Source organism: Nelumbo lutea, chromosome 2 (genome assembly GCF_056320005.1).
Source record: "Nelumbo lutea isolate HS-2025 chromosome 2, American lotus-T2T, whole genome shotgun sequence".
NCBI classification, from domain to species: domain Eukaryota; kingdom Viridiplantae; phylum Streptophyta; class Magnoliopsida; order Proteales; family Nelumbonaceae; genus Nelumbo; species Nelumbo lutea.
Genome location: NC_142685.1, coordinates 14,488,828 through 14,502,681, shown reverse-complemented (window position 1 = coordinate 14,502,681; position 13,854 = coordinate 14,488,828). Strand labels below are relative to the sequence as shown.

At 37.3% G+C, this 13,854-nt stretch overlaps 1 protein-coding gene across 4 annotated transcripts; it reads left to right on the top strand.

The window, feature by feature from the left end:
• The first annotated feature begins 5,144 nt into the window (after nt 1-5,144).
• Nucleotides 5,145-9,858, top strand: LOC148868722 (Transmembrane amino acid transporter family protein). Of its 4 annotated transcripts, none has more exons than XR_016106445.1 (11): nt 5,145-5,706; nt 6,389-6,681; nt 6,962-7,176; nt 7,375-7,398; nt 7,511-7,691; nt 7,792-8,011; nt 8,391-8,499; nt 8,747-8,912; nt 9,043-9,119; nt 9,198-9,260; nt 9,384-9,858. XR_016106445.1 is itself a non-coding variant. In XM_088967171.1 (11 exons), the coding sequence occupies exons 1-11, from the start codon at nt 5,522-5,524 to the stop codon at nt 9,477-9,479; spliced, it is 1,596 nt and encodes a 531-aa protein (XP_088823297.1). In that variant the 5' UTR covers nt 5,145-5,521; the 3' UTR covers nt 9,480-9,858. The 4 variants fall into 4 exon arrangements, 2 of the variants coding, with proteins under 2 accessions (XP_088823297.1, XP_088823296.1); XR_016106444.1 differs by having other exon boundaries at nt 8,364-8,499; XM_088967171.1 differs by having other exon boundaries at nt 9,043-9,086.
• The last annotated feature ends 3,996 nt before the right edge of the window (nt 9,859-13,854 follow it).

Here is a 13,854-nt window from a genome sequence, read left to right as displayed (position 1 = left end):
TTTCTATTCAGTTTACAATACGTTCTGCCATTCCAGATTGTTCATGTTTCCTGATTGGTTTCCTTAATTTTCATGAACATTAGAAAAATCAAACAAAAAAAAAAAAAGAAGAAAACTACCTCTCTATATTGAAGTGCTTCCTTGGCACAAGCATTCTACAACATGAATTTTTTCCCATAATGATAATTATTATTGTGCGTTAATTAGAAGTTGTTTGCTGCTAGTTCCTTTTATGACATTGCTATGTATTAATGAGTTGGATTGATAGAATGTGTCATCTTTGTACACCGTGCAAACAGAGGGAATCACACTTAACGCCTTGTTTTTCTTCTTGGGAGGACATGGCAACGGTTCATTCAAAGTCATACAATTCCTACACTAAATCATCTACAGGGAAGAAATGCACACGATGCATCCTTGATTTCTTTTAAGGTCTCTCTCACTAGCCTTCACCGGTCTGATCCTCCAAAATAATTTGTGGCAGTAAACATTGCATCCTCTGATCCTCATGTTCGCTTTCTTTATGCACTTAAAATCACTGTTTTGAAAACCAGATTGGACTGGACGGTTTAACTGTTTGATCCGGGAACCATTCATGTCTCTGGGCTTGTTTTTGGACTGGAGTGCTTTTTTGAAAAAAAAAATGTTGAATTGGTCAGAAAACTGCTGACCTGGGCGGTCGAGAGATGGGGAGGGACTGAAACAAGAATTCAGTTTTGAGCTCATGATCTGAGAGAGAGAGAGGATATGAAATCTCATATCTGAAGTCAGAGAATGAGAGAGATCTGAAAGGGATAGAGAGAAACGTCAACGCTGCAATTTTTGTTTGGGCCGCCACCAAATCTAGCCTCCTCCTTTCTTCTTCCTTCCTTTTTTTTTCCTGGAGTTGATAGCTACTCACCTCTCTTTTTGCTCATACCCTTCTGTTCCGATCCAAGGGTTAATTACATCAAAACTGTTTGAACCGTTTGATCCGGATAGTTGAACTGCTGACACAGAAACGGGTGGTTAAAACTGTTCCGTTTTTGGTTGGTTTTTAAAACCTTGCTTAAAATTTAGAAAAGTAAGCTTAAGGTTTTCTCTCAGTCCCTGCACTGCATGTCACCTCTTAAGTATATGGTTACATTTCTTTCCTTAACTCTACAAGTATTTACAACCTTACATCCATTTATTCCCTTCAATTCCAATTTTTTTGAATGATTTTCCCCAACTTTTCTGTTACTCCCAATAGCATTTCATTAGAACTGGTCAATACTCTTGCCGACCTGCTGGAGTAAGACTGCGTAGAAATGTCAAAAGTTACGAGTTACGACAACTGGACTTGATACACAACCTTACCTCTGCAGATACACAGAAATTGTTTCCAAGTTTTGAACCTTGGTGACTTGGTCACCAGGTCGTGATGGAACAATCTAACTGTTGCATCAAGTTGGTAAGGTCTCCATGTGATTGTAGCAGAGATTTGGAATTGAATCCTGTACCAAGGTCGGGGGTTATGGATTTTAAGAATGGGCTACCCCTGTTGTGTAGCCCATCGAGAAAAATATTTAACTTCAAGGTTTCCAGTCGTCACTCAGACATTTTACTAATACTTTTAAAATTGTTCGCTTTATCTTTATGGACTGTTGAAATTGCATTTGCCATTTCACATTTCACATACATGTTTAGAGTCTGGAGAAGGTGAGGGAGGAGGGTATCTTATTCTAAGACAAATTTGGTGTTTGGAACCAATGCCGTTTACTGAGAGGCGTTTTCTCAAATGGTAGTATGAGAAAACAGTTTTTGAAAAACAGTTAACTAAGCAATAGACGTTTTCCCCCCAAAAAAACTATTTTTAATGTAGCACTAATGTGGTATTTTCCGAGGAAACGGCATTGATGCCAAATACCTACAAAAAGTAAGACGGGTCTCAGGCAAACCCACGGAAGGCCCAACTGTGGATGTAACAAATTAACAACTAACAAGACAATTTGAATTGTGAACTACCGCACTGTGTTCGGTTTGCAATAAAATAAGAGAAACAAAAGGTTATTGGGAATTTTACAAAATTTCTCAATAACCTCCCCTCAATTTTTTTATTTTTTTATTTCTCTTATTTTTCTATCAAACGAAACATAGTCTTACCTTTTTCAGAGCAAGAACCATTTAATAGAAAAGATATCCGTTGGTGGATAGAAACTCTGTTGCAAACAAGGCCAACCTTTCAAAAGGGCCCAAACAGAGAGAGAAAGAGAGAATTCTGATTGAATGCTTGTTTGGAATCAAGTTGATATCCGCATGGATTTTTGTTCCTTGTCACTCACACATTGATTGCTGCATTGTAGCGAGGAGTCTGGATGGAATCTGTACATTGGGAATATCTCTCTTATTTGTATTTATTATTTATGGGGAGATGTTCCTAATACAGGATGGGATATGACTGTGAGATCAATATGATGTGCATTGTGTCAGGAGCAGATACCAATTCTGCAGGAAGTAGAGTAAAATATTCAATGCAGCCTATGCGGCCTCCTCCTCTCAAAGCTCTTTTGATCTGTCCAACCTCATTGATGCAATCGATGACAGCAGATACAGATTGCTGATCCCTATACAACAGGCTCATCAGCTTTCAGTACTGCCGGCACGGCTCAACAGAAACGAGAGAAAAGATGTCCGACGATGGAGTCACTAGAGTGCGCCGTGCGCATGCGGTGGGGAGGTTTCAATTTCATCAAATGCAGATATCTGATGGTCGAATGGCGCTGCTCAGAACTCGGAAAGTTCCTTTTTTTTTTCATTTTGAGAGTTCTTTTTTTTTTTTTTTCATTTTGAGAGGGGGAAAATGTGGCCAATGGGATTTTGATTTCCATTCACCAATAATTCCATATTCTTTTCTCACATTAATGTGAGGGGAAAGTTTATTTTTTTGGGTACCCATCTCTTAAGTGGATAAATAACTTTCTCACATGGAAAAAAATTTCCAACACTTGAATAAGATAAAAATGCCCATTTTAATAATAGATTTTTATGGCTAAAATGGTTATTTTCTTTTTTCACTTGGGAAATAAAAGAACATGGATAAATACACCTACCCCGATAAATAAGTCATAAAAAAATGAAGGGGCCTAAAAGTAATCAAATTGCTCTTTTTTTTTTTCCTTTCCTCCACAAACTCAGTTCAATCTTCTGTATCTCACGCTCACTAGTGACTTCCCTCTCCGGTCTTCACTCCTATTCCTATAAAATTTGGAATTATAGGGTTATGTCTTATTCCGCTACTTTTGAAACACTAAAAAAAGTTTCAATGCAGAGCAGGCTCAAAATGTTTGCACCGGTTGCATTGGCCTTGCCAAGTTTGATCAATGAAAATGCAGGATTGAGTTTGAGCTCAACGACTTAGTAATTTCTTATCCAGTCCAGTTGCAAGGTCTTGTAATAATACTTCAATATCTTTTATTGTTTTTGGTTGAAAAAAAAAGGATAAATTATAACGACCCCGTGTAAGTGATTTTAGATTGTTACCCAATATGTACATCTCGATGTGCATTGAGAACCATCTCTAGTATTTGTCATGGGGAGATGTTGCTAATGCACGGTTGGGATGGGCTGTGGGGCGCGTTTTGTGGGGTACCCATGTGAATTTGTGTCAAATACCCCTAACTTTCACTTTGGCTACATTTGGATGCTGTGCAAATACAAATGTATGCTATGAAAATACAAATACATATAAAATACTACAAAATACAAGGCTTTGCATTCTACATATTTGTATTTGTACTCTTTCACACTAACCCCTAAAGTTTCACTTTGCTATAATTATACAATTCATTTTCATTAGACTTCCATCAGCTAACTTCAAAAAAGATTCTCATCTATCTGTTTAATTTTTTAAATCCCCAAATTACCCCTATCTATTTAATGATTTATGATTCATTTAATTTTCTAAATATAATTGTTGTAGTAGGAATCTGATGATCTTGTTGGAGGACAATTCAGACGGCCTGATGAGGTTGTTCCATCAAATTGCAAGACAAGAATGATTAGAATACTCAAGGTGCTGAACACTCCAATGCTTAAGTCAGCAATAAGAAAATTAAGAACAGAGCTTGAGAGAAAGAAGCAGGTGATCTGCACAGTATGCACGTACCTTGTGAAGGAGTGCCCAGGTCCTTTTATAGGCATAGGGATCCAAGTTTCTTGTATGGGATATCTGGACATGCCGGGTCATCCACACTAAGTAAGTAATGTGTCACTGCCTAACTTGGGACCATAGGTCGTGCTACCCCGAATAAGGTTGATCCACCTTGTAGGTCAGTAGCTCAGTACCCCAAATAGTTGGCTAATCAAGTCCTCAGCTAAACCATGTTGGAGTCAAGCCAGCCTCACTATCTCTATCAAGGTGGTGTGTGCTGCCCTGTCGGGGGGCGCTCTACCATCCTCTCTGGGTTAAAGGTCAAATCTAGGGCACTAAGGTGTGAGTAGACAATTTGGGCTTGCCATGTGTCTCTTCATGGTTGGTTAGATAAATTACCCTCCATCAATAACATCGAATCCCTTTTGGTTGCTCCAATAGATTTTTGTAGATTCCTATCTACATTCAATATTCAAATGAAATGTAGAGGTTTTTCTAAAAGATATAAATTTATGACTTCGTTTAGTTTTTCTTGATTTTTGGGAGAAAGAGGTGGATAATTTTTATATTATACGATGAAGAGAAACATTTATGTGAGTGAATGAATCAAGAATTTTAAAATACTTTTTTTTTCTATACTAGTGAAATTATTCTTGTATTTTAGCTGGTTTCGTTTGAAGAAAATTGAGGAATTTTTTTGTCAATTAGAGTTTAAGAGAAAAAAGTGAAGAAAAAGTCTATACTTCAGTCCACCCCTATAAAAACCCCAATAATAATTTAATGCGCCCCATCACGATCAGAGAAGTATTTGATGTAAATTGAAAGTTTAGGAGGGTCTTTATTGTAAATAAAAGTTTGGGGGTATTTATCAATAATCCATATTACAGGGGCTCTCTATAATTTACCCAAAACGTGAAGAAAATAGAAAAAAATATTCAACCTTAATAAACTCACGTAGTTGCGTTGTATTGTTCAATTGAAAATCCCTATTATTATTAAGCTAATAAGATTTAGAAGCAGTGCCCGGTCCACCAATTAATTTAGCGGCTTACCGCGAATTCAACGATATTACCAGCAATCCCCAACTTTATTTAGTGAATTGAGCGACATTCACGTTTTCGAATCCGATAAGTTTGAGATAAGTTTGAGAATGGTGAAGAATGATCAAATATCAAACGGCTCTTCTAAGGATTCTTATACATTATTATTCCTCTTCTTTAATTTCTCTCTCTCTCTCTCTCTCTTTTTTTTTTTTTTTCTAAATTTCTTTTTAGAAGGATTCACAGCTTTTTCGAACCTGGAAACCAAAACCTTAACAGCAAGTCGGCTGTTTGTAGTTCAGAGAGAAACAGCTTGGCTTGGCGGGCATTGTTAATTTGTTATTGATTGGAATTGAGGAGTGAGGAGGAAATGAAGCCGGAGGAAGAATTCGGCATGGATCGAGGATTGGACTTCCAGACGGACGATGAAGAAAATCAAGCCGAAACAATTGAAGAGGGCCAAGATGGTTATGAATCTGATAGCACTATTTCCTCGCCGAGACCCTCGAATTTTGCAATCGATTCTTACACCACCTCCTGGCCTCAAAGTTACAGGTCTCCTCTCTCTCTCTCTCTCTCTCTCTCTCTCTCTCTCTCTCTCTCTCTCTCGTCCCTCCCACGTACGTGTGACGGACCCTATATGACACAGTGCACGTACTGTGTTCTATGGATTATTGGATTTTGGTAGAGACCAGCTTTAGTGCTTAGCCAACATGCATGGGATTCTTGATTTGATCATGGAATTCTTGGTTTAGAATGCCATGCACCATCTTTCCATGTGGCCAGTTTCACAAACAAAGTCCTTGTGTTCAAAATTTATTTGAACAAACAAATTCAACAACTTTCATATGGAGTCATGGGGGTTCCGAACTTGAAATCATCAATTCTTTGTAGATACCATGGTAGACTCTTGACTCTTCTTAATACATATCATAGCTTCTTGGTTAAGGAAGGTGTCATGGGCAGTCCCTCGAACAAATTGTAATTATAACCTTCTCTGGGGAGGAATGGTAAAACCTAATAGGCTCAGTTTGGAAGGAGTACGAATACAAATACGTGGAGTGCAAAGCCTTCTAATTTTGTATGTATTTCTACTCCTTCCAAATTGAGCCTAAAAGGAACTAAGATGAATATCTGGAAATTAACATTATTATTATTTTTTCTTTTTTTATTGCTTTTGTTCTTTATTCTGGTTTCTGGATACATCTTTATGTCTGTGTCTGTTGGACATGTTCAGGCAGTCGATGGACATGTATACGAGCTGTGTGACCCCTTCCAACGTTGGTTTCATAGGCGGGAGTTTTACAGGAATTAGCAGCTCTTTCTTGTCTTCTTCACTATTCAAGAAACATCATTCAGATTCTGGTTCACCACTGAGTAAACCTCTCTTTGACCCTACATTCTGGGACAGAGATGAGGTACCTCCTGCATCCTTCCATCCAAGGCATTCTGTAGCTTCTTCCCCAAGGTACTCCTACCTAGAATTACCGCAATCCCGAGAGTGTTCATATGCTCAATCAGTCTTAAATGGTAATTTATCATCAAGCAACTCTTTATTATTAATATTTTCTGCATTTCGTTCCATTTGTGCATGCTTACAACTATGGGTATAGTTAAAGCATCAGAGGGAGTGGGGTTGGCTTGGGAGAAGGTCAGTCTATCATTTAAAACAGAATAAGCAGTGGGAATTAATGGGTTAAATACACAAGGTTTAACACTTGAAAATTGCAGCTGCGTACACATATTTCCTTATGTATCCCATTTTCAATTTCCTGAACGGTATTTAGACGATCCTTTCTTCTTTCTACAGGTGTCAACATCCTATGTGGGGTGGGACTCCTTTCAACTCCTTTTGCAGTCAAAGAAGGAGGGTGGGTAACCCTCTTGGTTCTCTTTGTATTTGGTGTCATCTCATGCTACACTGGAATTATGTTGAAGACATGTTTAGAGAGCTCTCCTGGACTCAAAACTTACCCCGATATTGGGCAAGCTGCCTTTGGGATATATGGTCGCTCAGTCATAGCTGTAAGTTCATCATCAATTGCTACTTCCTGAATATACAAGTCTCTTTGTATAAATGTATATATCAAGTTACATATATGTATAATATCTGAATCTTCCTTTCATCTCTGCCTTCAATTGTTGAAATTTGCATGATTAGAAGCAGAACTAAATATATTCTATGGAAAACAACGTTGACACCTGAATCTGTTTCTCTTGCAGATAATCCTTTACATTGAGCTATATGTAAGTGGAAGGCTTCCATCTGTACTCTTTCTTGTTCAGTTCCTTGTTAAACTGTAAATTTGGAATGCCCTGTCTTTAACGTGGACTAAAGAGTCCAATACAATTTATGAAGGTCTGTAGCGTGGAATACATTACTCTAATGAGTGATAATTTGTCGTCCTTGTTTCCAAATGTCGAAATGAGTTTTGCTGGGATTTATTTGGATTGTCATCACATTTTCGCCATCGCAATGACCATCCTTGTTCTTCCAACTGTTTGGCTTCGGGACCTAAGTTTGCTCTCATACCTTTCAGGTCCTTCACTGGTCATGTTCTTTTTAGCATCTAGGAATTCATTTCTACTACTAGGTTAATCTGAGCTAAACTTACTCATTCCAGAGAGTTTCTGTTTCAGCTGGAGGAGTAATTTCAACACTACTTTTGGTGCTTTGCTTGTTATGGGTGGGGGCTGTGGACAAAGTTGGGTTTCATCAAAGTGGGACTGCTTTGGATCTTGTAAACCTTCCTGTTGCAATTGGGATATGTGGTTTTTGCTATGCCGGGCACTCAGTTTTTCCAAATATCTACTCTTCCATGAAGAACCCATCACAGTTTTCATCAGTTCTAATGGCCAGGTAATCAACTACTAGATTTGTGATTTCCATATTTTGTTTAAGGAGAATACTTAAGCTGGCAATATTGTTTTTTGGAACGTTTATTTAACGAAGTTCCATTTATTCATTTGCAATGACATTAATTCAGAATGGTGAAGAAGAACAATCAACACCCCCCCCCGCCCTATCCAACCTGTTTTTTATGTGATATCATGCTGATTAATGATCATAAATTTTCATCACACGCATGGCAGTCTCCAGCACTTGCGGTTCTTCTTTTCCATGGTTTTGCTTGTTTCCATTAGCACAGTTTCTTTGTTACTATGGTACTATATATGTTCCTCAAGCCGATGCTATTGTTCTTAAATTGCAGTTTCGTTATATGCTTTTTCCTATACAGTGGAGTAGCAGTATGTGGCTTTCTGATGTTTGGTGAATCCATGGAGTCTCAGTTCACTCTAAACTTGCCTCAGAATTTTGTTGCCTCCAAGGTTGCAGCATGGACAACGGTATGATAATCAAGAAATCCAATGTAACAGTTTTTGTGCTCTCCCAAATCCATATGTATTTGACCTTGATAACCATACGAGCTCTGCACCTATAGTTACTTTCAGGTTGAATCTGTGAGGTTAGAAATTGTGTTACGTTAGTACTGAACCATCAACCGTCGCGTCATGCAATTTTTGATATGATGATATTTTCTTTATGTTTGTCCTTTTTCTGTTTTTCTTCTTAAACGAGTTTATTGTGTTTCAGGCAGTGAACCCTCTATCAAAGTATGCCCTGACGATGACTCCAGTTGCGTTGAGTCTGGAGGAACTCTTGCCTTCAGCTAAGCTAAGATCTCATTGTGCCTCAATAGTTATCAGAACAGCTTTAGTACTCTCAACATTGTATGTGGCACTGGCAGTTCCTTTCTTTGGTAAGTTCTCACTCTACTTAAATTAATGTTCTGTATAGTTGCTAATCTTTTCATGGGCTTGTTTCTTACCTGACCACCAAAAAGTAGAACAGCCACCAAGTTACACTGCTTTTATCAATCGAAATTGCAGGTTTCATGTTGGCATTTATTGGGTCTTTTCTTACAATGCTTGTAGTAAGTTTCACTCCGCAGATGCCCTTTTAATATGTAAGTTGAGTTATAACACATGAAATGAAATGAAAAACAACAAATTGATTCGAGTTTTGAATTGATGTCGTATGGCAGGCTCTTATCTTTCCATGTGCATGCTACCTCAGAATCTTGCGCGGCAGATTGAATAGGTTTCAGGTAAAAAGAACCTACATATATAACCTCTCTGTGATACTTCCTATCAACATCATCACCATCATCTTAAGGTGCTAATGTGAAATACCTTCCTAATAATTCCATTGCTTCTGGCTTCTCTTTCAGATTGCGGTTTGCATTTTTATTATTACAGTCGGAGTAGCATGTTCTTGCAGTGGAACATATTCAGCAATCAGAAAAATAGCTGATAACATGGCTTAACCAAAGTGACATTAAAACAAGGGGAGAGAAAGAGCTAGCTTACCACACATTAAATTGCCTGAAAATTCTGTCATCAACGGAAAAGGCAACAATTCAAGACACACATTCAGTGGAGAGAAATCAAGGATGAGTGTAGTAGAGAAGCCTTCTAAAATGTATTTCTTCAAATGAACACCAGAATACTGAAGAGTAATAGTTGTTGGTTCTTTATGCAGAATATGCAGAAGCTTAATCCATAGAGTTCCAAGTGAACCTACCTTAGTGTGTACAGTACAAATTATTCATCCAATTAATCCCTTGAGACTTCTTTTTCCATTGTTTGTACTTTAACATCCTAACTTTTGAACGGCAGTTATAAATTAAATACTTCTCTTTTCAAGGCTTATGTCTCGCGCTCTTGCGCACGAGTGATTCAAAGAAAACGACCTAGAAATTTTCCACTCTCAAGTGTTAAGTTGCAGCATATACAATTGAGGACTTATTAGCAGAAGGCTACACAATTGAGGACTTCCCTAAAAAAGCGCAACACTACAGCTCCTGCGCATCGGGAACATTTCCCCATAAACGTCGTGCAAGGGAGTGGGCGTACGAATTATAGATATATATATATAATTAATGAGAACTGCAGGAACAGGATAACCATGAGAATTGCCGGAAAAGAGTGAACATTTGAATTACAAACAAACCTTGTATCTTGTATTTTGTATTTTTTATGTATTTGTATTTTTCTTTTTTTTTTGTGGGCTTTTAGACAACCGCATGAGCCATGATGCCTGGAAATAGGTTCACATGAGTTCAAAAATCCACTTTCCAGCAAACCTATGGTAGGTAGCTTCTTGGAAGCGGTTCGGTTAAAGCAGCGCAAAAGTCGCAGCACAGAACTCGGATTGTCTCCCCAGTCCCCACTCATGCTTTAAGCACGGAGTTCACATCCCCGTGTATTGGGAATATCATCATCGATCCTCATACTATCATCAGGAGATGTATCCAATACACGGCGGAAATGTGCTGTGATGCATTGTGGGGTAGAGATGTAAACTCTAAGCACATCCTAACAATGCATCGGAAATATCTCTCCTATGTTCTTAATGCACGATGGGGATATACTGTGGGACATGCTTGCAGTATAGAGTTCAGATTGGCTCCCCACATAGTGTGCCCCACACATACTCCAAGTACATCCCAATGGTGCATTGAGAACACATCTCCTGTGGGCCATGCAAAAACAAACATGTGGCCTAACTGATGGTGGCTCAATTGATGACCTGGGATTAAATTCTGTCGCCACCAGGACTGGGGGTTAGGGGATGAAGGAGGGATGGGCTATGCCCTGTTGTGTAGCTTGAGAGAGAGAGAGATTAGAATATTTGTTGACCACAAAATGTTAGCCACATTCATGTGAGCCATAACAATACCTAACACAGCCGCATAATGAGAACATCTCCCGTGAATGACAATAAATAGTAAAAGAGACCACTAACACCTACCTGAAACAACTACTTGCCAAATTGCACTGATGACGTGGTATAATTACCCAATGCACTGGGAGTAAATTCCATCATCTTGGCTAACCTAGGAGGCATTTGGTACTATGGGTTATGGAAATACTATAAATCACTTGGTTTTAATCCACGCCACAATATCCACCCATTTGTCTGTGGGTATGGTTCAGACTAAAGCATGGATTGAACTAGGCAATATTGCAATCTCTCATCCATGATTAAGTCTCCACATTATAATTAATTTCATCATTATCATAAAGTTTTGCAATAAATGATTAAGGTCTTTTTTTTTGACAATCCAAGAGAAATTACAATATTGCCTAAAATAATAAGTATGATTAAAACAGAATGTATGGCATGTAAACTTAATAATAATAATAATAATAATAATAATAATAATAGAACAAATTAGGGTATATTTAGAATTAGAGACTAAGAGATAATTTATAAGAAGGGAGACATTGAAGAGGAAGTCGCACAGAATTAAATAGAGGGGTCATTTGAAGTCTAACACGATAGGTGAAAATGATGAATTAATTGGCATGAGATGATACAATGGGATCCCATTATCATAGGAAGAGTTACAAAGAACACATTTACTCATATCAAAGAGAAAATAATAAATAAATTGGCAAATTGGAAAAAACATTCCTTATCAACTACAAGTAGATTAATCCTCATCAATTCAACAACAAACATGATGCCTCAATAAATAATAAGTTTATTTAAAATCCCTAAAAATGCTATAAATGAGTTGGATAAAATTCAAAGAGATTTTCTTTGGAACAATACTAATGGTAAGAAAGTTCACTTGATGAATTGGGAAAAAACCTGTACTCCCAAAAGGTGGGGCAGTATGGGAATAAAAAGATTTCGTTGGGTCAATAAGGCCAGTTTGGCTAAGTTAGGGTGGAGAATATTGAATGAGGAAAATAATTTATGGGTGAAAGTTATTAAGAGTAAATATTTGAGAAGGAAAAACTTTTTGAACACCAAAATTAAAAAAAAAAAAAAAGGGAATCTCTTGGGCTTGGAGAAGCATCCTCCTTGATAGAGATCTCATTAAAATGGGATCTTGTTGGCAAGTGGGTGATGGAAAGTACTATTAATTTCTGGTTGGAAAATTGGGTATATGACAAATGTTTAACTGAAACTTTGAACCATGAAAATATCACAAATATTAATATTAAAGTAGCAGAAATGATAGATTTTGAGAGGGATTGTTGGAAGGAGGACAAAATTAAAGCTAAGGTCTTTGAAAATGTTTGGCAAGACATTTAAACTATTCACATAGCCCTAACTACATGGAGGAGATAACATTTTAGAGGTGTAATCCTAAGGGGACATTCTCAATAAAAAACAACTTATTTGCTTAAATGTTCCTCTATTTCAAACCCAATTGACAACTTTAATTGGCTTAATAACATTTGGAACTTGAAATGCCCTCTAAAGATTAAATTATTTCTATTTTTTTTCTTTTTGATAATAGACTACCTACTACAAGCCATTTGAACAAAAGAGGATTCAATATTGATGGCTCTTGTAATTTTTTGTGGGTTTGAGAAAGATACTAAACATATTTTTAAAAGTTGTGATCACACAAAGTAAGTTTGGCTTATGTTAAACACACCCTTGGAGAGCCTAAATGAAAATGAAAATCTAAGTGATTGGTGGACAAGAATGTGCATTAGAAAAGACAACAAAATTATATTCATAAAGGAAAAACTAGCTTTTGTTCTCTGAGTTATTTGGAAAAATAGGAACTCCAAAACCTTTAATGAGGTTACTACTCCCATTCCAATAATTTTAGATAGAATTCTCAATATGTTTATAGATTTTTTTATGGGAGTAAATTATTACCTCTATCACATCTCGCAAGATTTGGAAACAAATTAATTGGAATGCTCCAAAATATGGCTATATTAAAATAAATTTTAATGCCTCTCATAATAGCGATGGGAAATATTGTCTAGTGGCCAGTATAGTCTGGGACCATTTTGGTATGGTATTTGCAGTCAAAGCTTATAAACTCAGTACATGCTCTATCAACCAGGCTGAAGCATGGGCCGCATGGGAAGCCCAAGTCCAAGCCACAAACTACAGGGAGTTTCTTATCATCATTAAAGATGATTCATCTTTTGTCATCTCTTTCCTCAAAAGAAATGTGGATATTCCTTGAAAGTTAAAAGGTATTATCTGAAGTTGCTTGTAGAGAAGAGATTTGATCATTTTAGAGAAGTAAATCAGACAACTAACTAGCTTGCTCAAGAGACTTTTTCTTCTTCTTCTTCTATTTCTTTAAATTTTAACACCTCATCCCTTCCCCCTTCTCTTCTTTTTATTTGTTCTGATAACTCGTTATGTATAATACATTTCTGTTCTTTTCGAGGGAGCGGGGCAAAAGGAAACAGAATTCTAATTCCGTACAATTAGGATAAGGGTTAGATGATGGATCACATTTGTGCCCCGCATGCCATCTCAAACGTGCATTGAGAACATCTCCTGAAATTATCAGTGGGAGATGTTCCCAATATATGATTGAATATATGGTTGGGATATACGGTGGGGCGTGCTGCAGATGTGAATTTGGATATGGATGGGCGTAACGATTATGATAACTATCATTATTATAATTAATAATGAGATGGATTGGCCCTTTTCTCCACTATAATAGCACATAACAACCGTCCTATACCCATTTTAAATATTGTGGGGGAGTTTAGAGTTTTGGACCATCGAGGTTTAATTTTATGGGTTAAGTTACATCATCATCATCATCAATATAGAGGAGGTTGAGCCGTGGAGAGGCAGGGGAACGCAAACACAGTCCGGACTCCAACGCAACACAATTTTGGATACAGTTGTTTTATGGG